At 39.5% G+C, this 27303-nt stretch overlaps 1 protein-coding gene across 1 annotated transcript in view; it reads right to left on the bottom strand.

The window, feature by feature from the left end:
• The window catches only part of LOC109913433 (contactin-associated protein-like 2), a 1704267-nt gene that overhangs the window by 945119 nt on the left and 731845 nt on the right, over positions 1-27303 (bottom strand). The window contains exons 6-8 of the mRNA XM_048610560.1: positions 17646-17830; positions 15158-15298; positions 3761-4025 (exon numbers count right to left, since the gene is read on the bottom strand). Of these exons, the coding sequence (XP_048466517.1) occupies positions 3761-4025; positions 15158-15298; positions 17646-17830 (591 nt within the window). The remainder of the gene's footprint in view (positions 1-3760; positions 4026-15157; positions 15299-17645; positions 17831-27303) is intronic.

Genomic DNA, 27303 nt, shown 5'->3' with positions numbered 1-27303 from the left:
GCTCTTATTGAAGTTTAATAAAATAGCCTTGCACCTCTCTCTGTAAAATTGAAAGTAAAAGTCAATCATATTATCGTCACTGCTCCTTAGTGGCTCCTTTGTTATGAATTCATTAATTGATTCAAACTCATTGCACAATAATAGGTCTAGCATAGTCTATCCTCTGCTCAGCTCCAGAACATGCTGTTCTAAGAAACAATCTTGAAAATATTGTATGAGCTCCTCATCTGGCTAGCTTCGCCTCAGACATTTCCACGTCATAGAGTCACAGAATCATAGAACAAGGAAATAGACCCTACGGCCCAAACAGTCCATGTTGAACATAATCCCAAAACTCCCACCTGCCTGCTCCTGGCCAATATCCCTCCAAACCTTTCCTATTCTTGTACTTATCCAAATGTCTTTTAAACATTGTAATTGTGCCCACATCCGTCACTTCCTCAGGAAGTTAATTCCACATGTGAACCACCCGCTGTGTAAAAAATTTGCCCCTCATGTTTTTTTCACATCTCTCTCCTCTCATCTTAAAAATGTGCCCCAGGTTCTTGAAATTCTCCGTCCTCGGGAAAAGACAACTACCATTAATTCTACCTAAACCCCTTATTATTTTATAAACTTCTACAAGGTCATCCCTCAACCTCCTATGCTCCAGTGAAAAAAAAGTCCCAGCCTATCCAGCCTTTCCTTATTATTCAAACCTTCGTTACACAACAACATCTGGTAAATCTCTTCTGAACCTTCTCCAGCTTAATAATATCCTTCCTACAACTGAGCAACCAGAACTGGAGACAGTATTCCAGAAGAGGCCTCACCAATGTCCCTTACAACCTCAACATGACTTCCCAACTCCTATACTCAAAGGACTGAGCAATGAAGGCAAGCGTGCCAAATGCCTTTTTTAACCACCCTGTCTATATATGACACAAACTTTAAAGAATTATGTACCTGCACCCCTAGGTCCCTCTGTTCTATAACACTACCCAAGGCCCTATCCTTAATTATATAAGCCCTATCCTTGTTTGTTGTACCAAAATGCAATACCTTGTATTTATCCAGATTGATCACCATCTGCCATTTTTCAGCCTATTGACCCATTTGATTAAGATCTTTTTGTAATCTTAGAAAACCTTCTTCACTTTCTACTATGCCACCAATTTTGGTGTCATCCGCACTTGCCTTCTATATTCTCATCCAAATCATTTATATAAATGTCAAACAAAAGAGGACCCAGAACCGATCCCTGTGGAACACCACTGGTGACAAGCCTCCAGTCCGAAAAGCAACCCTCCACCTCCACTCTCTGTTTCCTGCCATTAAGCCAATTATGTATCCAATTGGCAAGCTCACCCTGAATCCCATGTGACCTAACTTTACTGATGAATCTAACATGCAGGACCTTGTTGAAGAATTTTTTTAAAGTTCAGTTGATATGCAAATAAAAATTCCATAATTATTGTAGTGTCTTTCTGGCAAACTCAAATTATTGCTTCCTTTATGCCCCATCCTGCCCAGTAGCTACTGTTTCGGGCCCATACATTACTCCCGAAAGTGCCTATTATCTTTATATTTTCTCATTTTTACCCAAACTGTTTCCAGATTTTGGTTTCCTAAACTGAGGCCATTCCTTTCTACTGTGCTAAAACCATCACTAACTAGCACAGCTTCTCACCTTTTCCTACTTCACCGTCAGTCTTAAATGTCATATGTTCTTCCAGATTCCGGTCCAAATCAATGGCAGCTTGTACCTCTGTCTCTGTAATGGCTGCCTGATTGTACTTATTTATTTCTGCTTGTCAATTCATCCCTTTTGTTTCAGATGTTACATGCATTCTGAAATTGAGCCTTTAATTTTATTCTTTTACTCTCTAGGTAAATCTTAGTTTTATTTTTGGGTGACTCTTCAGTTCATACTCTTTCCCTTCCTTCCCCGTCTGTTTATCAATTTCCATATTAATACCTCTCTCATATCAATGACTCTACTCATTGTTAAACCACATCTTCCCAAATTTCATCTCTTGCCCCTATAATTCAATTTAAAATCCCCTCTACTTCCCTAGATATATGGTTGGCAAATACATTGAGCCTAGCACAGTTCAGGTGGACATTGTGCTATTGATAGAGATTCCACTTTCCCAAGTGCTGATGCCCCACAAACTGGAACCAATTCTCCCACATCAGGTTTTGAGCCATGCTTTCATTTTTCTAATCTGACTTGCACTATGCTAATTTGCATGTGGCCCACGGACTATTGCAGAGATTATGACCTTTCAGGTACTGCTTCTTAATTTGGCACCTGACTCCTCCTCCTGCCTATGGAGAACCTCCATGTTTGTTCAACCTAGGTCATCAGTATTTACATGGACTGTAATGACTCGATCTCCTATCTCGCACTTGAAGGTCACCCCCTAGCCCCAGACCTCCAGTTCTGAACCCTGACACTGAGGTAACACAGGCACCTGGAGTCATGCACTTTGCTGCAGAGAGTAATGTCAATCCCCCTCATTATAACATTCCTTACTGCCACTACATTCCTTCTTGATTTCTGCCTGTTAAGTGGCTTTTTGCATCATAGTGTCATGGTCAGTTAGCTCAGCCCCCTAAAGTCCTCACTCTCATCCAGACAAGCTTAAAGAACCTCCAAACTGTTGCACAATTGTGAAAGGCTGAGGTTCCTGTGCTCCTGCCCCCTGCATCCTCTTAGCTGTCTCACTTGCAATCTCACTCGCAGTCACACTCTCCTGACCCTAACACTGACTGCATCAGATGATTCGACCCGAAGAGGTGTGACTGCCTCCTGGGACAAAGAATCCAGGTAAATTTCCCCCTTTCTTATGTGTCACAGTGTCTATATTTCAGTACACAGCTCATAAGGTCTGAGCGGAAGCTGCTCAAACTTCAAACACTTGTCACAGATAATGTTCGTTCTGGGCCAAACAGGCAACTAGGAATTCCCACATGCTGCAATTGTGACACATCACCTGTCTAGCAATCCTTAATATGTTCTAAGGAAGTATTTCATTATTGTATTCAACTTCATATGAAATTTTTATATATTTCATTAGCCCTTCTACCAATTGTGTTATGATTTTGAACCTTAGAGGTAGAATAAACTTTCACCACTTACTAGATATTCACCAATTAACTGGCTTCTCCTCCTGCAGTAGAATAAGAATGCATTTCTGGAGGCTGTAAAAGATTAGACAAAAGCAACAGAACGTCTCTTTCTCTTCCTGCTCTTAACTCTTTTAAACGCTTAACCCCAGCAGGCCAGTTGGTCAAATTCAAATGCTAATTCACACTAAGTTAGCAAGTTTCATAAACTCCTAACACAAAAGGCCAACCTGACTCAATTAGGAATCCTCTAGTTTGGCAAGCTCTTAATTGAGCCCCTTTCTCACTGGAACTGTTAAAAAAAACTTTGCTTAAGACTGGCATCTACTGAATTTAATCTGTAGATTTCAGGTTAATGCTAACAGCAAACTACAGACTAAATTAGATTGGTACAGAATAAAAATTCAGACTTTACTGCCCAACAACTGCACCCATTCAGTCCTAAAGTAATTTCCGCCAGTTTACATTTATAAAGCAGTAAAATAGCAGCAAAAACATAAAGCGTGATATCAAGATTTATGATTCTTTTATGATCTTCTTTGCCAGAGATCCATGGGTGATTCTCACACATAACTTCACATTTAATATTTACAACTTTTTCAAAGCTTTGCTGAAGATTTCAACTGTTTTTATTTGTTTCTTCACATACCTGCAAACATCTCAATGGTGTTCATCTTTGTCTGATTGATGCTGATGTTAATGCTGATTTTTCCATCACTAAGGTTGATTTCCACCATTCCATAACCTGGGGCAAATTTGCTGAAAAGTAGCAGACTGTTGGGATTCCATGTTCGAAACATAAAGCTGATGGAAAACAAGTCCTGGTTCATGTGTCCAGGCAACAGCAAATAACTGCTGCTATTAAAGAACACAGGTACAGCACGAGATTCCACACAGGAGAAACTCAGATTACCCTGGAAAGAAAAATAAGAAACAAAGATTGCTATCGAAATATAGCCAACAGCCTGCTACACAAAATCTTTCTTTTCACAAACACCTTTGCATTTAACATTACCTTCTGTTTTTTTTTTCCTAGCTGTCTCTCAGTTAGAAGCATGCTCCTTTCTCATTTTTGAAGTAAGAAGTTCAACCCCTGCTCAGAACCTAAGCACCAAAACTGGTTTGGTAGTGCAGTGCTGCATTAACAAAAACTGACACCTTTCAAATGAAATGTGAAGTTGAGTCCATTTTCCCTTTTAGGTTGTTATAAGATCCCACAGCAGTAATTTGAGGAAGAGCAGGGGAACTGCTCTCAGTATTCTGATCAATAATTGGTGGGACCATGGTGTCTGAAAATTGGTGGTTGTATTTCCTTTATTATAGGAGGGACTAAACTTCAAAATGACTCAATTATCTGCAAAATACTTCAAAATGTTTGAATGTTATGAAAGATGATATAAAGATTTCTTACAGATAGTGGGAACTGCCGATGCTGGAGAATCTGAGATAACAAGGTGTAGAGCTGGATGAACACAGCAAGCCAAGCAGCATCAGAGGAGCAGGAAAGCTGACATTTCGGTTCTAGACCCTTCTTCAGAAATGATTTCTGATGCTGCTTGGCCTGCTGTGCTCATCCAGCTCTACACTTTGTTATTAAAGATTCTTTAGATGGCTATTCCCATTAAAACAAGAAGCAGGAGTGTAGGTAGCAATACTCAGGCTAAAATATAACAAGCAAACCAATTGATCAGCTAAATCAACATTGAGATGTGTTATAGACTTCAAAGCTTTTGCTCATTAGTGCAGCTGGGGAATTATATGAGAGTGAATATATTACACTTCATTTCCAAGATAGCAAATTTAGTCAATGGTAACCATTTTTGATGACCATGGAACTTGTTCAGGTTGTAGTGGAGAAATACAGTTACATTGGGCTGAATCTTTATTTTGGCTAAGTGCAAGTTGCATCATGCTTTCTGGAGGGACTTCCGGTGCCAAGTCTCGTAGGTTTCTCGCTGCATCTTACAAACCCTGCAACATGAATTACCTATCCTACGCCTATAGCATCCCTCACATCTGAAATCATGAGGTTGTGGCTCTTAAATCTTAATTTTCAAGCCTTTTAAAAGCTTATATAAATCCCATCCACTGCATTATTTTGTCTCCTCTCTTTCTTACCTCTGAAAAAAATTCAACAACTTTGGTCAAGCATGATTCTCCCTTCTAAAATTCAAGGTGACTACTCTTAAATATGCTGGAATATATTTTCAGGTCTTCTCCTATCTCATTATCTAGGCATCCCTTTGTGGCTCAATAGTTATGAATCTTTATTTTCCTTTTATAATTTATGTACCTATAGAATAAATTCATTTCCATGTTTCTTCTCATAAACAACTGTAAAAGTCAGTTTCAATAAAGACATATGTTTTAGTTTGTAAGTTGAGCAATGTTAGTATGATGAAGTTGGAACGGTACATTAGGTACCGTGCCAATGAATTAGCACCAAACGTTGCATTGTCTTGTTGCTCAGGGAAAATAAATAGTATTCACAGAATCAGAATTGTTGTAGCAAAGCGAAGGCCAATTGGCCACGCATGTCCATGCCAGGTCTTCATTGTCTCATGTGCCCTTTATTCTAAGGGAATACAGTGGCAGGATCTTGCAAGATTTAACAAGTGATTTTAAACGTATGTGATAATGCTGAATCCATACAACATAAAGCTGGCTCATTCCTAGCCTTAAAGTGTGGAAAAGGTGTTGCGCTTTTCTTCCACATTGAACCATAAAGGAAACATAAATGTTTCCTCATCATCCTCATCAGACAGTATCGCATCATCAATAAATGAGCTGCATGCCTTTTTCTATTTATTCGTTAATGGGAAGTGGATGTCACTGGCTAGGGCAGCATTTATGGCTTTTGGGAATGTGGGGTGAGCTGCCTCCTTGAACTGCTGCAGTCCTTTGAGTGCAGTACATCTACAGTGATGTTAGAGAAGGATTTCCAAAATTCTAACCATGTGACAGTGAACAGCAATACTGTTCCAAGTCAGGATGATATGTGGCTTGGAAGGCAACTTGAGTGCAGTTGTGTTCACATGCATCTGCTGCCCTTGTCCTCTAGGTGATGAGGGTCACAGTTTCAGAAGGTGCTATCAAAGGATCCTTAGTGATTTGTGTTATGTATCTTGTAGATGGTAGACACTGCTGCCACGATGCATCAGTGGTAAAGGAAGTGAACGTTTAAGGTGATGACAGTCAAGTGGAGTGCTTTGGAGTGTTGAACTTCTTGAGTGTTGTTGGAGCTGTACTCATCCAGGCAAGTGAAGATCATTGCATCAAAATCCCGAGGTATGCCTTGTTGATGGTGGATGTGCTTTGGGGAGACAGGAGGTAAATTAGTCACCAGAGAATTCTTAGCCTTTAGCTGCTCTTGTAGCCACAGCACTTATATTACTGGTCCAGTTGAGATTTCTGGCCAATGATAACTGTTATTTTGTTGTTAATGGGTGATTCCAAAATTATAATGCTATTGAATTTCAAGGAAGCAGTTCTCTTTTGTTTGAGATTGTCATTACCTGGCCTTTCTATTATTTTGATGTTAATTATCTCTATCAGCACAAGTCTGAATGTGGACAAGGTCTTGTTGCATATAGGCATGGACTGCCTCACTATTTAAGGAGAATTACAGATAAAAAGAAACATCGTATCAAAGCTTTTCATATTGCAATCATCAGGACAATTCACCAGCAATATTAAAGATAAAGGGAAAGGAAGAAAATATATACTCTAATAGAGAAAAGCACTGATTCATTGTCATGTGGTCTATGATTTGTAGAAGCATTGCCATTGAAAATGTAACAATTAGATAATGATCAACAGTTAACTGCCATGCTGTATTTAAGCTTTACACCAGGCAGATTAACTTCGATTAGTCAAGGCACTAGCCTGAGGAATGAACCTGAGGTCAGCTGTCACCAGCTTTGTTTAGTTGAAACAACACAAGGTGTATATTAATTCTTTCTGTCTGCAAGAAGAGGGCCCTCTATATTAATGCATGCAGCTTCCAGTACATAATAATGTATTGCACTGTGAGCGCAACCAACAATCCTAAATTGGTTGTCAGCCTAATTCTTATACTTGGGATAATTTAGCAGATGTTGTCCAATTGTGGAAATACATTTAATGTTAGACACTGTATTTTGAATTTTGCAGCATGGATTAGTAGGCTACCCTTGTCTGTTTGACACAGTTCACCAGTATTTGCGATTTGCATAGCAAGCACAACACTAGCACTGATATTTATGCAACACATTGTGCTAGTTTTCACTTTTAAGCATATTGGTAATGCCAAGGTGAGAAACAGTTCCATAATTAAATGATTGTTTTTGCAAGACAAATTGCAAAACTTGATAATAGGGTTACTAGTTTATGCCATGCCCAAAGGTGCACTTGGTCTGTAGTATGCAAATTTCTTCCTTTTGTAAAAATTTGATCCACTTATGTTGCTACCTAGTTTCAATCAATGACCACACAATAAACAACAGCTATTTGAAACATGCCCAATATGTAAGCTCATTCATGCATAAGTATTTTGGCAACACAATCAACAATGTCACTAAATATGATATAAATTGCTCTATGTAGTCTCTGAGAGCAAAGAGTTTTTCCTTGCACTTGCTTTCACTTTTGGCCTACCCCTTCGTCCCACATCAAACAGGAAGAGGCATTTTCTGAGTTCAACCTTCTAAGCTCCCAGCTATCCTGCCACAAATCAGAATCTACTGAAGACGCTGAATCCTTGAAAACATGTCCAACTGATCTAGAACATGCATATGGGAGGGTTCTGAATAACTTATCCAATTTTCACATGCAGAAAAAAATATGTGGCAACACTTTTTTATTCATTAGCAAGATGAAGGCATCCCTAATTGCCCAGACAGCAGTTCAGAGTCAACCACGTTACTGTGGGTCTGGAGTCACATGTAAGCCAGACCAGGTAAGGATGGCAGTTTCCTTCTCTAAAGGACATTAGTGAACTAGATGGGTTTTTCCAACAATTGACAATGGATTCACAGTCATCATTAGATGATTAATTCCAGACTTCCTTTACCAAATTCAAATTCCACCATCTGCTGTGGAGGAATTCAAACCCGGGTCCCTAGAAACCCTGGGTCTCTGGATTAACAGTCCAGAAGTAAAGACCTCTAGGCCATCACCTACCTGCAAAGCTTCAAGGCCAATTCACATCAATAAAACTGACAAAGGGTCAGGAATGGTCATCCATAACAGCAGTAATTATACTAACAAAATATATGCCATTTTTAATGATGGGTCCAACTTCAAATCCATTGGACCTGCTGCTCATCATGACTGGGCAACCTTACTTAGAAGCAAGCATAAATACACACTGCTGGACTTGTCTGTAAAAGCAACGAGCTGCCGGGTGATATATAGTTTCCACTTACATGGTGAAGGATTCCTTCAAATACGTGAATGCTATACAGGAATTGCATTTCAATAGCAATGCAGTATCTATAAACTCATTTTAAGTTGCTAGGCTACTTATTATGACACACCTCTGGAACAAGTAGGATTTGAACCAAGGCACCTGGCTTAACGGTAGGAACATCACCTCTGCACGACAACAGCTGTTCAGAATCCTGTATACTTCAATCAAGTCCCCATTGCTCTTCTAAACATCACTAGGAACGAGCCCAATCTGTCCAACTTTCTCCATAAGATGAACTGATCAGTCCAGGTATCAATCTATTAGAACTTCTCTGAACTGCCTCTAATGCATTTGCATCCTCCCTAAATAAGGAAAGCCAAACTGTACTCTGTACTTCAGTGATTTCACCAATGCCTGATAAAACTGAAAGATAACAGACCATAAGACCATAGATATTGGAGCAGAATTAGGCCAGTTAAGTTTGCTCCACCATTCAACCATGGCTGATATGTTTCTCAATGCCATTCTCCGTAACCTCTGATCTGCTTTTTAGACAAGAACAATTTATCTCTGTCTTCAATACACTCAGTGATTTGGCCTCCACAGCCTTCTGTGGCAATGCGTTTCAAAGATTCACCACCCGCTGGCTGAAGGAATTCCTCCTCATCTCAGTTCTATAGGATCATCCTTACACTCTGAGTTCTGTGCCAAGCCTCCTACTAGCTGAAATATCCATGTTTTCTAGGTCTATCAGTATTCTGTGAATTTCAATATCTCTCCTCATCCTTCCAAATTCTATTGAGTCCAGACCAAAACTCCTCAACAGCCAGCCCTGCTTCCAAAAAACCATCAAGACATTCCACAAATTCCACTTCTTAGGATCCACTACCATATTGTAATTCCCCATGATTATTGTAATAGCACCCTTCTTACATATCTTTTCCATCTACTCATTTACTTTCTGCCCCAAATTCTGATTACTGTTAGGAGTCTTGTACATAACTCCCATCAGGGACTTCTTTTCCTTTGTAGTTCCTCAACTGTACCCAACGCAGATTCTAAGCCATCTAATCCTGTATTGTTTCTTGCCATCTATTTAATTTTACTTTTTTACTAACAAGGCAACCCCCATCCCCTATTTCCGCTATCCATAATCCTACTTATGCAATTCGCCAGGACTCTGGTCCCTGCATGAGTCTGTCCCATTGGAGCAGCTCCCTCCTTCCCCAGTTCTGGTGCCAATGTCCCATGAATTTGAACCTATTTCTCCCAGACAAATGTTTGAGCTATGCGTATATCTCTTTAATTTTATTGGCCTTGTGCTAACTGGCTTGTGGCTCAGGTAGTAATCCCGGGATTATCACCTTTTTGATTCTGCTTATAATTTAGCCCCGAGCTGTTCCTATTCGCTCAACAGAACCTCTTTCATCTTTCTATCTTTATTGTTGGCACCTAATTGAGCCATAACAACCAGATCTTTCTCCAATTTTATACTATATTCCAGTCATAATAAAAAATGGCATTGTCTTAAATGTCTTAATTACTTGTAGTTTCAGCCTAACCACTTGCAACTCGTGCTCAGGAACACAGAGATCTCTCTGCACCTTGGAATTCCACAGTCATTCTCTAATTAAGTAATGCTCTTCCTTTTTTCTTTCTGCCAAAGTGAGAAACTTCACATTTTTCCACATTATATTTCATCAGTCAGATTTTTGCCCAATCATTTAGCCTCTCTATATTTGACTTAACATGTTCGTGTCCTCCTCACAGTATACTTACCTGCCTATCTGAGTCATCTCCAAAATTTGCTATAAACCTTCACTCCCCTCATCGAAGTCATTGTTTAGTACTAAACCTGTCACATTTGTCCAATCAGAAAAAGACCCACTTTTGAACACTCTGTTTTCTGTCAGCCAGGCACTCTTGTATACATGCTAATATGTTACTCCCTACATCTTGAGCTCCTACTTTGCACAATAATGTTATAGGTGCCACTTTGTCAAATACCTTTTGGAAATCTATGTCGACAGGCTCCCTTTCAACCACAGCAAATGTTACTCCTTCAAATTTCTCCAATAAGTTGGTCAAACATGATTTCCCTATCACAGAAAGACATTTTGTCTATCATACAAATAATTAATGTGATATATGAATTTCAATGTTAGCACAATGCTAGGTGCAAAGATCATGTGTCCCTAAAACAGATGGTTCTTATCAAAAATTATGTTCTCTTGGCTGCTCACAACAGGCAACATACTGACTGTACACAATCAGACTATGAATGCAACATTTAAAGGGCAGTGTACAATGTTCGATGCAATTCCTTGATTGGACAACATTTCTAAATAATCTTGAGTATGCTGATAAATATATTGACATTGACAGTTTTAACCTAACAAAACAGCTGACAGCCATTCTCTGTTTCATTTCTCAATGCAATGCCTTGACCAACCACAGTCAACTTTTCTGGATTAAATATAAACAACGTTTGGCAGTTAACTGTCAGTCATCATCTAACTGGAGCACTCTCCATAGTAAAACCTCTGCCAATCAGCATATACTCGCCAACCAATCAGCACTCATCTCTAATACTGTATAAACACTACTTTCCATTTATGTTAGTGTTGCTTGAAAATCGTCATGCTGAGTGCAAGTTGAAAAACTTCATCAAAGTATGTCTTTTCTTTAAGCAAAACTCTGTATTACTAAACTTGCTCCTTGTACATTTGAGGAGTCACAAATGGTGCTGAAGATTATGCAATCATCAGCAAATATCCCCAATTCTGAAGTTATGATGGAGTGAAGGTCATTGATGAAGCAGCTGGATATAATAGTGTTTCAAATATTACCATGAGGAACTCCTGCAGAGATATTCTACGGGTATGGATAACTGATCTCCAACACTGAGAACCATCTTCCTTTGTCCTGGGTATGGCTCTCACCAGTGGACAGGTTTCCTCTAATTTCAACTGACTCCAGTTTTGCTAGGGCTCCTTGATGCCATACTCTGTCAAATGCTGCCTTGACGTCAAAGGCAGTTACTCTCAGCTCACCTGTCCAATTCACTTCTTTTGTCCATGTTTGGATCGAGGATTTAATGAAGTCAGGAAGTGAACGAAACCAAACTAAGCATCACTGAGCAGTTGTGACTGCAAGCAAAGCAACATTTGATAGCAGTGCAATAGCTATACTGGAACAGCTTGGCAAGGAGCATGGCCAATTTTGAAGCACAAGTGTTCAGTACTATGTTGCCAGGCCTTCCCTACTGCATACAATTGTGTGAATACCTCTGGTGGGTTTATCCTGCAACGGATTGGACAGGATATATGCAGAGATGATGTTGTCATCTAGGAATTTCCCTGTAAAGTATAATTCCATAAGATATCTATATTAGGCTGTTGCTAGTTTGCAAGACAACTCTCCCAATTTTGAGACAAGTCACGAGATGATGGTGAGGAGGACTTTGTCTGATCGACAGGGCTTGCTTTGCCAATGTTATTTCTAGTACCAAGTTGGCACATTTGCTTTCATTCATTTTCTTACAGTTTGCAGTGGTTACATACAACTGACTGCCTTTCTAGGCCATTTCATTCAGCATTTAAGAGTCAAACACATTGTTGTGGGTCTGGGGACACATGTAGGCCAGACCAGGCAAGTCTTTCTTCACCTTCCCTGGACGACATTAGTGAACCAGATGCAGTTTTACAACTTTTATGACAAACAACATGGTTCTCTGTTCGGTAGTACACTAGATTTTTAATTCCAGGTTTATTGAATCAATTCAAATTTCACAATCTGCCAAGCCAGCATTTGCAGAGCATAAATTTGGGCCGCTAGATTTTTAGTCCAGTGGCATTACCACTATAAGACCTCCTTCCCAAAAGGAAAACACAATGACAATGTTAATAAAATTGACATTCAGCACAACATATTTGCAATGTGTAATTGCATACAAAAGCAATGTCTACATAATAATCCAGAATTGGATTTCAATACTTGTGTTTTGCACAAAAAAAAACTGCTCACGCTCCAGGCTTTTAAAAGGAGCAGATTCAAATCAACAAGAAAATGATTTTTCACAGCTTGTACTTTACGGAAAACAATCTGTCGTTGATGTTTTTTCTGTGCTTCCTTGTTGACCTGATTAGTAATGATTACTGAGTGAAGACAGTTCCAGCTGTTCATTTTAAAATGGTACTTGTATCAGCAGTATGGATGTCCCATTGTTCTGTTATAATAGCCTACCAAAGGCTCTGTTAACGAAGGCTGATCTTTTAAAAATAACTGCTGGCACATTATACACCTGTTCTATTGCAACTGTTATTGAGAACAGAAGTTATAACATCTTCCACCAATAGTCAGTTGAGGAACTGGCAGTTGGAAAAGACTGAAAATCTATTGTTATAATGATAGGCTTTATGCCCAAGGAGAGGAATTAATAATTACTCCCAGAAATCAGCAATATGATGCTGTAGACCATCTGCAGTATTTGAAAATGCCATAGATGGAGTATTTTTTACAGTTTCAGCATTGCTGGGATGAACCAGCAACAAACTGTCTTGTGTTAGAGATAATTTTATATTAGAGAAGTTTACAGCGAGTGGGTTGTGTATTGTTCATATCCTGGGGCTAGCTAGCTTTATAACCAAGTGCCGATAGCTAGCTTTCAATTCAGTATGAGACCAATCTCCAACAATACTAATAAGAGGTAAGCCTATATGTAGGTTATTTCTAAAATTTGCTTGCTGATGCAAATGACTTATCTTTGTCTACATAACATAGTAAAAATATATGGATTAGCCATGGTTCTCCCAAAGTTGAAATTCCATGCTAACTTAGAAGTTAGCTATTGTCTGATACATGAATCAATATTTGAACCATGTCTTCTTTGTCACCAAGTGTACAAGAATCAATAGCAGTACTTCCCCATAACTTATACGCAAGACTATAGCCTTATTGATTTATTTTAACAGAGATATCCAATAGCAACATATCAAACTGATAGCCATTTCAAACCAACAACAAAGAAAGAACTTCCACCGAAATAGAACCTTATGTGACTTGAGGACACTATGATGACCTTTCACCCAGAATAGTACAGATAAGGAAAATTTGTAATTTCTTGAAAACTTTCATTTGTTGCCATCGCAGCTACAGGGGGCACACTCACCACCCACACAGTCATGGTACCAGTGGCATCTTTGCTATTGACACCACAAATAACTTTTTACCAAGAATAGGACCCTCCATATTATTAAGATACAGGTAAAGATATTTTAACAAACAAAAAAAAAAATTCATTTCAATTCAAACCCTGGGAAAGAAATTTGCTTACTGCCCTTCTCCCAATACTTGGCCAGCCTACTCAATGTTTCCTTGGCTGCTGACCATTCACAGGCCTCCCTCCTGCTCACTACTCTGTTCCATTGCCCCTGAGTGAGGGAGCAGGACGAATGGTTGGATAAAGAATGTGAGAGATGGGGTTGAGAGCTGGACAGTCAGGGAAGTAGTAAGCAGAACTTTGAGTGGAGCAGTAGGTGGGTTGGAAAGGAAGTGCTGAATGTGGCTAACATTCTTCGGATGCACAATTATGATATCAGTGGCACAATGCCAACTTCTCATTCCACATGCACATGGATGACAACAGCTGAACCGACTTCCTGATCTGGTACAGTGACAGGAGGCTCACCAGTCTTGAAAGTATCTGCAAAAGCTGTAAACTGTTTTTTTCTAATTAACCTGGAACAGGTGTGACTTGAACTCAGGCCTCCTGGTCCTGGGGTAGAGACACTACCGCAGCGTCACAAGCGGGCCCCTGCAATTGTTTATAAGCATCTTTGAAAATGACATTTAAAAGTTTGTATTAACTGTCATTCGAGTTCCTGCAGGATGTGTTTCTTAAAATAAATTGAAGTGATGCCACAGAGTACTGAACCTATTGTGTGATACACAAGGCAAGAGGTGGACATATGTTTGATCAAACTTTCTGAAATCATGTCTTGCAATACCAAAAAGGGAATAAAAATTTGCAAAAAGGAAGGATGGCTGCTTGTCACAAGCAGAGGAGGGAAATCAGGGGCCAGTCAACATTGGCTGCTCTTTTGTATTTTGTATTTTGTAGCAGTGCACTTGCAAAGCAGTTTTGGTATAAACCCAGCGAGAGATTTGTGTTCACATGTTCACTCAAAGTATGGATGGATACATCAGAAGAGGTCAATTGATGAAAGAGTGAAATTTTAAATGAGAGTTGAGAAAAATGCAATAACCGGATAGTAAAGATTTCATTTAAGATTGATGCATCATAACTGAGCAATGGCCTGTTATAAAGAAAGTAACGTACAGAAATGATTTAATCTGGCATTATCTGTCACAAAGTCTAAAACATTTATCAAATTGCCTTACACAAAAGGAAAAATGCATAATCAATATAGAAACAGCTCTTATCATAAAGGAAGGGAGAGCATGATAGAAAATAACAAAACAAATCTACAATCTCCAGTACTTGTCCTTACTTCTAATGTGAATTGATTATCACACTTATGTTTTTATGTTCTTCATTTTACAAAACCTTGTTTTCAACCATTTGGTGCAACATCAGTCACATCATCATAGATATATCAATACAAACTTCACTCATTGGCAAATCAATGATCTTACCACTTTAGATGTGTCCAGTTTCCCCCTCCTGGCAAGGTCAGTGATATTAATTCCATTATAATTTATAGATTCCATGCAGCCTTTAAAATTTTTTCCATTAAAACTCGGCTTTCCAGAAAATGGCATTCCTCCAAAACTGAGCTTGAAGAATAAATGAAAAGGTGTCTTACACTGTGCATATGAAAAATCATAATTGTCAATTTTTTTCATAAAATCTCATAGCATGTCAATCAAATATAGAAGTAATTTGAAAGCTAAAAAATTCCTGTACTACCATATAATAAATTAGAATGTTTTAAATTTATTATCTTCCACAATCAACTTCGGTCAGCTCATTCTTGGTTATGCTTGATGCCCGAAAAAGAGTTTTCCAAGCAAAACATTTGAACTTTACCAACAGCAAATTGAACAAATTCTATGATAAGTCAGTTACTTTCTTTAAAAAAAAATCACAATATTTATGTCAATAACACTGGGCTTAGAGAGATTTTGTCAATGTAATCAATGTTCTTAACTTTAAAATGCCTTGCTGAAATCAGAATTCACGCCCCTGCTAACCCTGTGTCAGCATAAAGGGTATTTGCCGAAAATTGGGGCTATACTCCACATCTGGGTCCTGCCTGCCGTTTTAAAAGGCCGACCTGATCTGGTTCAGTTACTTAGAGCCACATTAAAAGAAGGTTGAAAAGCAGAAAATGTCAAGATATATACAGAGATTTTTAAATTGATGATTTAAAACAACCTCTAGTACTTGATTATCACCTTATCAGGGCAACCCTTATGTCAACTTCAGAATATGAGGCAAAACAAAACTGGGCAAATAAAAGAATGAAGCAGGACTTTATTTTGTGGCCAAGTTAGGCAGGATGTCGACCTATGCAGGCTCAACATAAATAGGTAGGACTGAAACAGTAAGACAGGTCATAATAATACTCTAGTAAGAGTATTGCTGATATGGCTTGATTATAACAATATTATCCATTCTTTATTAAAACAGTGAGGTCTTTCAAAATTCAAAGAGTTGGTGGTAGCCTAGAGGTGATGAGAGTAATGCTAACAGTTCAGTTGGATTCAAAACCCAAGATAGAATAGGAAAGGTGCATGAATTATGGGAATTTGCAATAACCACCTCCTTTTTAAGCTTTTCACTACTTGCTCACCCAAGTTTCACTCAGCTTGTAGCATAATGAAAATGTCAGAAGTCAGCATGCACAATTTAGTGGTAAGTGAGCAGAAAGCTGAAGCACAAAATGTTGTCAATAATGCACCCATGTGTATTTGGCACAGCACCAACTGCATAAGACTGTGGTAAAACGTTCACAATTTTCATGTGGAAAAGTTTTTTTTATCTTCTAATGCCTTCTTTCAAGAACCTATCACTCAGCTCACATCCCTTTAAACCCCTTAAGCAATTGACCTGAATTTTCCCTTAGCTTCATTCATCAAGAATCATTGCAGTCCTATTTTTTCCCCTGCTGGCATGTGGGTGTGAAAATTTATGTGCCTGCACATGTAAACGACAGTACTGAAGAACATCACAGAAGACAAATACCACAATAGCCAATGCACTCTGTTCCTTGCACCTCCTCCCTCCAGGGTGAAGCAATTTGAATCTAGCACTCAGAAAAATGGAAATGATTCTTAGTACAGTGAAACCACTCCCTAGTGTCCATTTGCTGTATTTGTGCCAATCTGTCAGAAAAATAGCAGGATTCTGTTTGTCTACTGTCTACTAGAAACCCTAAAAATCACATCATTTCTAAAGAGTTTTCAGCAATGTTCCACTGAAACTATGCTAAGAATGCAAATTATGCTAACATTTTGCAACAACTCTACCTCAGTTTTATTTTTGAATTTCGTTCAAAATAAGTTATAGACAAAGGATTTCCATCTACATTACCTTTTTATCATGATACTCAAATATCTCAAAGTACTTTAAATAAAGTGAATTGATTTTGATATAAATGACTATTGAGCAAGCAAATAATTTGTTCCTTGCATCATACTTTACACTATATTGTCATCTACCATGTCAGTAAAGTTGGAAGAAATTATACTTTCCATTGGCATAATACAGAATGTATTACTTTGGTTCTCAGATGCAGGAATTCCTTATTATTGTATTGTTCTTATGGTTGTTAACTTCCTGAGATCAATTATCAGCCAAATATTTTAAAACATGGAGTTCTCAGGTCATCTAGAAAATACCATGATCACAGAGAAGGTTGTCTGTATTAGCTCTGCCATTTTATTCTTTATTGTCAAATGTGAAAACAGACCGTATCACAGGATTTAGGTTTAAAAATGAAACTGCAAAGTTTAAGAAAAAAATTTAAAGCAAACTTAGGAATGATTTGCAGTTCACTTAACATATGCACACTTGTGATGAAGACTGATACAGAATGCATTAACTTATCTTTTGTTTATGTTTGAAATGTTGCATATTTACAATATTTATGTTTTTATTCAAAACTCAATGATTCTTTACCTCGTAGTCAAGGTCCAAGTGGTCAAATTCTCCATTGGTCCTGAAATGTTGAGTCTCTCGGTCTAATGTAAAATTGATATTGCGTCCATAGCGTTCAATGATCACTGAGTGCCAGTGGTGGTCATCCAGAAGGCTGCCAGTTGTAATAGAGGTGTCACCATTGATAGAACTGTGTTGATTGCTACCTGGAGATTAACACCGAAAGACTGTCAGTGGCTGTTCCAATGATGAAATCAGAAGTAAAAGAACCACAAAAATTAAACCATTAGTAAACTGGAAAGTCAAATTAAAGATACAGAGAACTGAAAGTGCAGGATTATCACATACTATGAAATATACAATAAGAAACATTAATACAGCAACAATTTAAGAATAATAGCACAAATATCTGACTACTGAGCAAAAATATTTTTCAGCAAATTTGAATGATCAAAAGGTCAATTCTCCTGCACATGAAGGCACTTTAAACAAAATTTAAAGACATTAGGAAGTTCTGCAGGGACAGAATCGCAAACCAATTGTTTACAAGAGAACAGTTGGAAAATTGAGACTCCCTTTAATGCTGAAGAGTTAGTCGCTTCGCTGTTGGGGATATGTCAAAGGAGACTGAAGATATTTTGTCAAAAGGAAATCACTAGCAAATATTGTCCCACCTGCAATGACATTTGCACTTACACAAATCCTTTGTCCCTGGTTGCAATTGAGGAGGATGTAAATGGTTTGAGGACAAATGTAAATGTGCCCTTCACCTTTGCACGCATTTTTTTCTGGGACCCCTTTTGCATGACCAAACCTGAGTTAGAAGCTATCGTACTTTACAGAATAACATTTAAAGCATTGCATATTCTTTGTCAGTGTTGAAGCTCGACACAGTGGCAAACAAATCCTCAAGCTTCCAGCTAGAAGTTGTCCTCTAATGCTAATACATTTATCAGAAGGGTTAGATAACTTTGTTTCTGAAGTGCATTCTGGCTTATTTCTGAATTATGGCCCTTAATACACAATTGGTTATCACTGTGCTCACCTTCTGAACTGAGTGTTCATTTGTTATGCGTGAAGCCCTATAACCTAGAAAGGTCACAAACGCCATCCTTTGCACATGGTTGGAAACTTTCCATCCAGTGAAAGCTTTAGCCTTTTATACAGTGAGGATAGTAAAAGTGTTAAACTTGTGCAGATAGCCTGAGAGTGTTCAGCTTCTGCACTTGTCAGTCCACAATATTCCACACACTGAAGTTCAGAGGTACAGCACGTAAGTGAAAACCTCAGCAATGGTATCTGTCACTTTCTTGTATGCACAGTACAAGTGGGCAAGCTTCAGGACTCTCCATCGGCCATTTTAAATGGGTTAGGTGCAAAATAAAGTGGAATCTTCCCAGTTGTCTGTTCCATCACATATTTTTCCCTTTAAAATATACCATCACAAACAGACCAATTTGTGAAATAAGCAAGCAAATTGCTGTCAGCACACATGGTGCATACAAGCACCTACGTACTGATACGCTGCATGAATGCAGGGGAGATGGTAGTGCTAGATGTAACGTCACTAAAATATTAATCCAGAACCCCAGGTTAATGAGGACTTGGATTTAAATCCTACTGTGACGGATGGTATAATGTGAAGTCAAAAAGATAGCCGAATGGTAACCCTGACAAACTTCCAAAAAAAAACTCATCTGGTTCATTGATTTCCTTCAGAAAAGGAAATTTGTCATCCTTAATTAGTCTGGCTACATGTGATTCCAGACCCACATCAATGTGGTTGACTCTTAACTGCCCTTTGGTCATTTAGGAATGGGCAATAAATGTTGGTCTAACCACCCACATCCCATAAATGAGTAAAACAAACTATTTCACAACATAATTCTTGTTGATAGAAAAGTAATGCTTTGTCATAAGCCTGTCGTCATCACAATCTTTTGGCAAGTATACGAGTATTCAATTCGATAGGCTCTTCATTGTCAATGCATCCTCAACTATTGAACACGTGTCTCAGTGCGTCATCATCTGTTTCTGTTCATACTTTGTCTTCTTTCGGCTTTTCAAACCATGGTGTAGCATCTCCTAGTCATTATTTCCAAATTAGCTCCAAAGATACAAATGATATCCAATGTAACTGTGACACAGGTCCTTCTCAACCAGTCTGCAGGATGATTACACCTTCCTTTTCCAAAAATTCTCCACTGGCATCCAGCAGGACCATCTTGCTTGGTTCTTACTTACCTAATTATAGCCAGAAAATAACATGCAATGCTTTTTCTTCTCGCTTTTCCACAAGTTCCTCTGGCATCCCAAGGGCCTATTCTTGGACTCCTACAATTTCATTGATATGCTGCTCCTCAATACCATCCAAAAAAAAAGCTTGGGATTTTCTGGAATTGGGTGCTGGTATTGCTCTGGTGAGCAGTAGGAACAGGTCATGCAGTTTATGGACAGTAGTGAATGTTTCCACATCTACATTTACAGTACTCAACTCCACTCCATTACCATTTTAATTTCTTCAAGGACTGCTTACCCGACTTCTTTTTATAGGTTGAACAGAAATTATCTCCAGCCAGAGAGGCCAGAGCATTTGTCTTTGGTTCCTGCTACCAACTCTATTCCCTAATCATTGACCTGAACCTTCCCTCCTTGCAAGTGTTTGACTTTAAAGCAGACAATTTGCAACCTGGGTATCATATTTGTTCTCAAGTTGTACTTCCGATAACATATTCATGCAATCACTAAGACCACTTAATCATACTTCTATAACATTGCTCAATTCTGTCTTTGCCTCAACTCATGAATTGCTGAAACTATTATTTATGCTTTTGTTACTCTCGACATGACTATTACAATATGCCTGCATCCTATGTTCCACCTTCCATCAACTTCAAGTCATCCAAAACTCTGCTCCTAATGCTCCACTTTGAACTAAGTAACATTCACACAGTACCCCTGGGCATTCTGAACTATACTGGCCCCCAGTGAACCAACATCTCAAATTTAGAATTCTTATCCTTGTTTTCAATTTCCTCCATGGCCTCACCATTCCCTACCTTTGTAATCTCCTCCAGACCCACAACCCACTCAGGAATCCGTGTTCCTTCAAAAAAAAACAAAGAACTGCATATGTTGGAGATCTGAAACAAATAAATAACAAAATTCCTGGAGAAACACAGCCGATCTGGCAGCATCTGTGGAGACAAAACATTTCAAGTCCAGTGACCCTTCATCAGAACTCAACAAACAACATATGACAAACAAGTAGCTCCGTTTCTCTGACAGGCATTTGTAATCAGTAAAGGAATCAAGGGTTATGGCGAAAAGGCAGGAAAGTGGATTTGCGGATTATCAGATCACCTAATCTAAACCTATCAGATCAACCGTAATCCGATTGAATGGCTAAGCAGACTAAATGGTCAACCTCAGCTCCTATGTTTTATTGTTTCACGACCTTAAGATCTGGTCAGAAATTAGGAATTCTGAGTAAGGTATAAATCATGAGGGAATTGATTACTCTCCATTTGCCTGTATGTGTACAGCTCCAATAACACCCAAGTAGCTCAATATTATCCAAGACAAAACCATCCGCTTGATCAGCATCCCAGCCACTATCTTGAATTTTCACTCCTTTTTTTAACCAATCAATCAACAGTGGCAGTAGTGTGTACCATCTACAAGAAGCACTGCAGTAACTCAGCCCAACCTCAACTTCCAAATTCCTGACTTCTAACATCTAGAACAACAAGGCGATCATCATCAGCACTCACTCACTAATGAGTATGATTGCCCACCCATGCAATTCAATGGCACTGGTCATGGGTTCTGTGGGTACTTGCGTGGCTGGTGAGCCTGATCTTAGATCCACATCTTCAACCAAACATTTGGCAGGTGCTTCTGGGAGGTGGAAGTGGTCCTTGTCCTTGAGATTATTGGCATTCCTTTCTTCAGTTCCTTTTCCGTGCTTCCTTCTGTGGATTGTCAACTTGCTTCGGAGGTGAGGCTTGCCAAGCCAAGAGATACATGGGAACACCACCACCTGCAAGTTTCCCTCCAGGCCACACAGTATCCTGACATAGAATTATATTGCTGTCCCTTCACTATCATGGAGTTGAAATCTTTGGAACTCCCCTCTAAACAGCATTGTGGATGTCCATACACCAAGAGGACAACAGCAGTTCAAGAAGACAGCTCACCACCACCTTCTCCATGACATTAGGGATAGGCAATAAATGCAAACCAGAAATGCCCACATTCATGACACACATAACCCTAACCCATCTTTTTTTTAATGTTACCTATAAATATAAGTTACCGTTATTAGCTTCATACTCACCTGCTCTTGTGAATTTAGAAACCATAGCCCTGCGACGTAATCTATATTTTTAAACAAATCCCCTAAATCAACAGGCCTCAATGAGGGGACAGAGATGGTGATCATTGGTCTGGGGACGAGTCTGGGGGCGGGGATGTGCAAGGGAAATTCCTACTGAAATTGAGTTGACATCATATGGGTATGCCTCATGCCCAAAGTTGCACAACCGATGCCAAATACAGAAGAGAAGTGATATTTAAATGGCAATGTTAAAGTGTCACAGAAAAACTGAAATTATTTTTCCCACATGACACAATCGACAAAAACTCAACGTTGATATCAAGACCCATGTCTCCATTGTGTCCCATTCCTTCAGGATTTAAAATTTTTTCCATCAAATCACCCCATGATTTCTTCTGATTAAAAGTCACCAGACTTGTAACGGTAACTGTCTTCTCACCACAGATGCTGCCAGAGTTTGGCCAGCAATTTCTGTTTTTGTTTCAAACTTTCATGTCTTTCTTTGCATTCGTATTGCATCATGTCAAGTAGCATCCATAGAAAATCTGTCATTCTATTAAGTCAACATGCTTCCAACAGTGCAGAGTTCAAAACTGCCTACAGCACTCTATCCAAGATCTTATTCAGGGTTTATATCGAATTACTGCCATATCTTTGCTTTTATATATCTTGGCATAAAGCTCAGTATTCTATAAAAGAATAATGGCCTTACCCCATAATTTTAAAATGTGAAAACTGCAGGTAATCCTTTGATTTGATCCTAATGGATGAGATTTCCCAACAGGGATCACTTCATGGAAATGAGTTTCAGCATTCCTATTTTTGGAAGATTTCTACAACCTTTTTTCTTTTGCACTAGTTTAAGTGAATTGGTGTGAACAGCAGTATCAGAACAAGCTTGAAATACAGAGGCTAGCTGCAACATAAATCTTGCCTAACGAAGAAGCATTTGCAAACCATGGCAACAGGATGATTTGGGGTGAGATAGAGGCTTGTCCTTTCACCTTGTGGCACCATGTGGAAAAGCAAGCAACAGGCACTATTCAATAGGTTGCTCACTGTTGTAATTTTCTCTTTATGATCAAAAATGGTTATTTCTTGCACGCAGAGGATGATTTGTTATGGGTTTTAATATGACTGTGAAGCCTGAATGCAGATGTGTGTAGCTTTTCACATTTCAGGCAAAAATGAATTGTTTGAGATTTTGTTAGGATGGCCCAGTCTTTCCAGCTTATCTGCTGTCCTTTTGCTGTCAGTAATCTTTGCTGGGCAAACGAAACATTTCCCATACTTGAGATTGCTCCCCAAGGAGTTCTTTCTTGTCTATTTTTCCCTCCAGTCTGTTGTGGATTTTTTCCTGAGGTTTGCCTTCAATAAGGCCTTGAATCTAATCTCAGTTGCAGATAGTGCCTAAGCTTTCGTTGTAAATATATGACCAACTTAGGGATTTTAAATCAGTCATATACCTACATCTGAGTTGGGCTCTGATGATGAGTGTTGTAATTCAATATTTGAACTTTTGAAGTAACTCTGGGTTCAGCATTTTGACCTCCCATCTGATATCCATGAAGTTTGAAATGGATCTCATGCAGAAACTGTTCAACTGCTTCATATGTCTGAAGTAGATTGTCCACATTTCGTGAGCATATAGAAGGGCAGGTATAAACACCATACTGCACACAACAATTTTAATCAATTCCACTATCTTTCACAGACTCTTTGCAAACTGGCAAATGCTGAGCTAGGTCTGGCAATTTAATTTGCCACCGTGCTGTCAATGCAGACACTTCTGGAGATTATACTTCAAAGGTATAAGTTTACACATAAGCTTCAAGGTTGTGTCATACATAGTTACAGTTGGTAAGTTACAGTCAGGATCTGCTGGTGGTGTCTGGAATACCTCTGTATTCATGAAGCTAATGGATTGTCCATAATCATCAATTACTTTTGAAATGCAGCATATGCTCCTTTAAAGGCTATGCTCCGAGCGTAACATAAGGGTATAGTCATAAGCAAACAGCTATGACCATATCACCATTTCTGATAACTTGATTGAGAATTTTAACTGTCTCAGGTTGAAGAGCTTGCCATCTGTTTTGAATTATAGACTCCCTACAGTGTGGAAACAAGGCCATTCAGCCCAACAAGTCCATACTGCCCCTCCGAACAGCATCCCACCCAGATCCATTCCCCTACCCCTGCATTTCCCATTTCTAACCCAACTAACCTAAACATCCCTGGACACTATGGGCAATTTAGCATGGCCAATCCCCCCAGCCTGCACATCTTTGGACTGTGGGAGGAAACCAGAGCAACTGGAGGAAGCTCACACCGACATGGGGAGAATGTGCAAACTCCACACAGACAGTTGCCCGAGGGTGGAATTGAACCCTAGTCCCTGGTGCTATGAGGCAGCAGTGCTAAACACTGAGCCACCATTCCCAGCAATAAATCAAACTATGATAAAATCCTTCAGAGCTGATTGACCAATGACTGTTAAAGCAGACAAAATGTTGCAGCAGAGTGTTGCCCTCAATTACACATGTTGGCCTGATCATTGCAAACAGGCATTGCCCTGCCAAGGTAATCGGGGACCTGCTATCCAACGAATTTCCTGCTCTAAAGGACATCACCCGCAGACCATTCTATGAATAACTAAGTTCCTGAAATCCACTTAAAATTTGCTAGTGGCAACAAGGATCATGGTGTCTGGAAGCATCTGGTCACAACCTGAAACAAATGTCACTGTTACCAATTAGCCACGTCATTCTTATTTAGGTCAGAAGGGTGGTTTGGTATTCGTGTTTCATTTTTGGGATTAGCTCTGTTTCTTTGGTAAGGGGCTAGAAAAGGAACTGATGAAGAGTCACTGGACTTGAAACATGAACCGTGCTTTTTTCCTACGGATGCCGCCAAACCTGTTGAGTTCCTCTAGCAAATTCTGTTTTTGTTTCAGATTTCCAACATCTGCAGTTCTGTATTTTATCAAAAATAGCCTGCCAGACTCCAAACTCTAATCACCCACCATCAGTCAGAACTCAGTTGTTATGGATAACACAGAACAATCTTAGAGATGAGCAGTGATACTGACTTACAAGTGCCCATGCCTGAGTAAGATCTATTTAAAAAAACATGAGATAGAGATTAAAGAAACTGAAGCAGTGACACTTTTGTTTGGAAAGACAAATGATGAGAACAATGGATAATCCTTGGAGTTGGCTTTGTAATTAAAAATGAACTCATCAAGGGACATCACAAATTTATTGCAGGGAAGCAAACTTAAGCTCTAAGGCAATCAATCTTGTATTTCAAAAACAAAGTGAAAGCAATTTTCTTCTCCAACCTGGTCACTAATCTGGCAATTACATGATCACAATCAAGGGTCATATCCTCAGAAATTTCGTTGCCGAGGTGGGGGACATTCACACCCTTTGGTCGAACATCAATAGAAAGCATGGAGTTGGAAATCCAACAGTGCATCTTTCCTTACTTTGTGCACTGAAAATGATCTTTTGATCATTACCATTCCTTTCTGCCAAAAAAACAATTCAAGACATTTTGTCAATATTCAATATTGAAGCACTAGCACCTAATGGACTGTGTGATTGTCAGGACAAGGGATAAAAAAAGATGTGAAAACTAACTGCGCTATGTTTTGGCCATGAGTGCTGGAATCGTATTCACATTATTTGCAACTGAGGGCCCAAACAAAAGTCTCTGACAGCCAAGACATGATGTGGAGGTGGTGGTGTTGGACTGGGGTGGACAAGATCAAAAATCACACGGCACCAGGTCATAGGCCAACAGGTTTATTTGAAGACACAAGTTTTTGGAGTCTCATCCTTCTTCAGGCATCACTGAACACAGGAGTGGAAAGTCACATAATCATTCAATGTCCAGGATGACCTGCATTTGATATAAGCCAAAAATGTCTTTGGTACAGCACCAAGGCTGGTTTCATGAGAATGGCACAGAAAAATGCAAACTCATCTGTTGCGAAGGGTTTAACCTGTTCGGGAGGCAATGGCCTAGTGGTATTATTGCAAGACTATTACTCCAGAAACTCAGCTAATGTTTTTGGGACCCAGGTTCAAAATGCGCCACAACAGAATTTGAATTCAATAAAAAAAACCTGGAATTAAAAATCTCCTGATGACTATTAAATCATTGTAGATTGTCAGAAAAACACAATTTGATTCACTCATGGAAGGAAATCTGCCATCCTCACCTTATCTGGCCTACATGTGACTCCAGACCCGCAGCAATGTGGTTGACTCTCAATTGCTCTCTGAAATGGCCTAGCAAATCATTCAGTTGTACCAATCACTACAAAGTCTCAAAGAGATGAAACCAGACGTATCACCTGGCATTGACCTAGGCACCAGAAAAGACAATGCCAGAAACAGCTCTATGGACTCTACAAAGCCCTCCTCACTAACATTTGGGGGCTAGTGCGAAAATTGAGAGAGCTGTCTCACAGACTAGTCAAGCAACGGCCTGATGTAGTCATACTCACAGAATCATACCTTACGGACAATGTCACAGACACCACCATCACCATCTCTGGATATGCCCTGTCCCACTGGCAGGACAGACCCAGCAGAGGTGGCACCACAGAGGTATACAGTCTGGAGGGTGTTGCTCTGGGAGTCCTCAACATTGACTCCGGACCCCATGACGTCTCATGGCTTCAGGTTAAACATGGGCAAGCAAACCTCCTGATGATTATCATGACCTGTCCTCCCGCAGCTGATGAATTGGTACTCGTCCATGTTTAACAACACTTAGAGGAAGGACTGAGGATGGCAAGGGCACAAAATGTACTCTGGGTGGGGGAATTTCAGTGTCCACCACCAAAAGTAGCTCGGCAGCAGTACTACTGAATGAGCGGCTCAGATCCTAAAGGACATAGCTGTTCGACTGGGTCTGCAGCAGGTCATGAGGGAACAAGACGGAAAACCACATTTGACATCATCCTTACCAATCTGCCAGCTGTAGATGCATCTATCCATGACAGTATCAGTAACAGCGACTACCGCACAGTCCTTGTGGAGACGAAGTCCCGCCTTCACATTGAGAATAACCTCCATCATGTTGTGTGGCGCTAATATTGTGCTAATGGGACAGACTTGCAATAGATTTAGCAACTCAAGACTAGACATCCATGAGGCGCTGTGGGCCATTAATAGCGGCAGAATTGTATTCCAGCACAGTCTGTAACCTCATGGCCTGGTATATCCCCCACTCAACCATTACTATCAAGCCAGGGGATTAACCCTGGTTTAATAGACAGTGCAGGAGGACATGCCAGGAGCAGCACCAGGCATACTTGAAGATGAG

The sequence above is a fragment of the Rhincodon typus genome, chromosome 2 (assembly GCF_021869965.1).
Source record: "Rhincodon typus isolate 14 chromosome 2, sRhiTyp1.1, whole genome shotgun sequence".
Classification (NCBI taxonomy): Eukaryota; Metazoa; Chordata; class Chondrichthyes; order Orectolobiformes; family Rhincodontidae; genus Rhincodon; species Rhincodon typus.
This window is presented reverse-complemented; position numbering and strand designations above follow the sequence as displayed.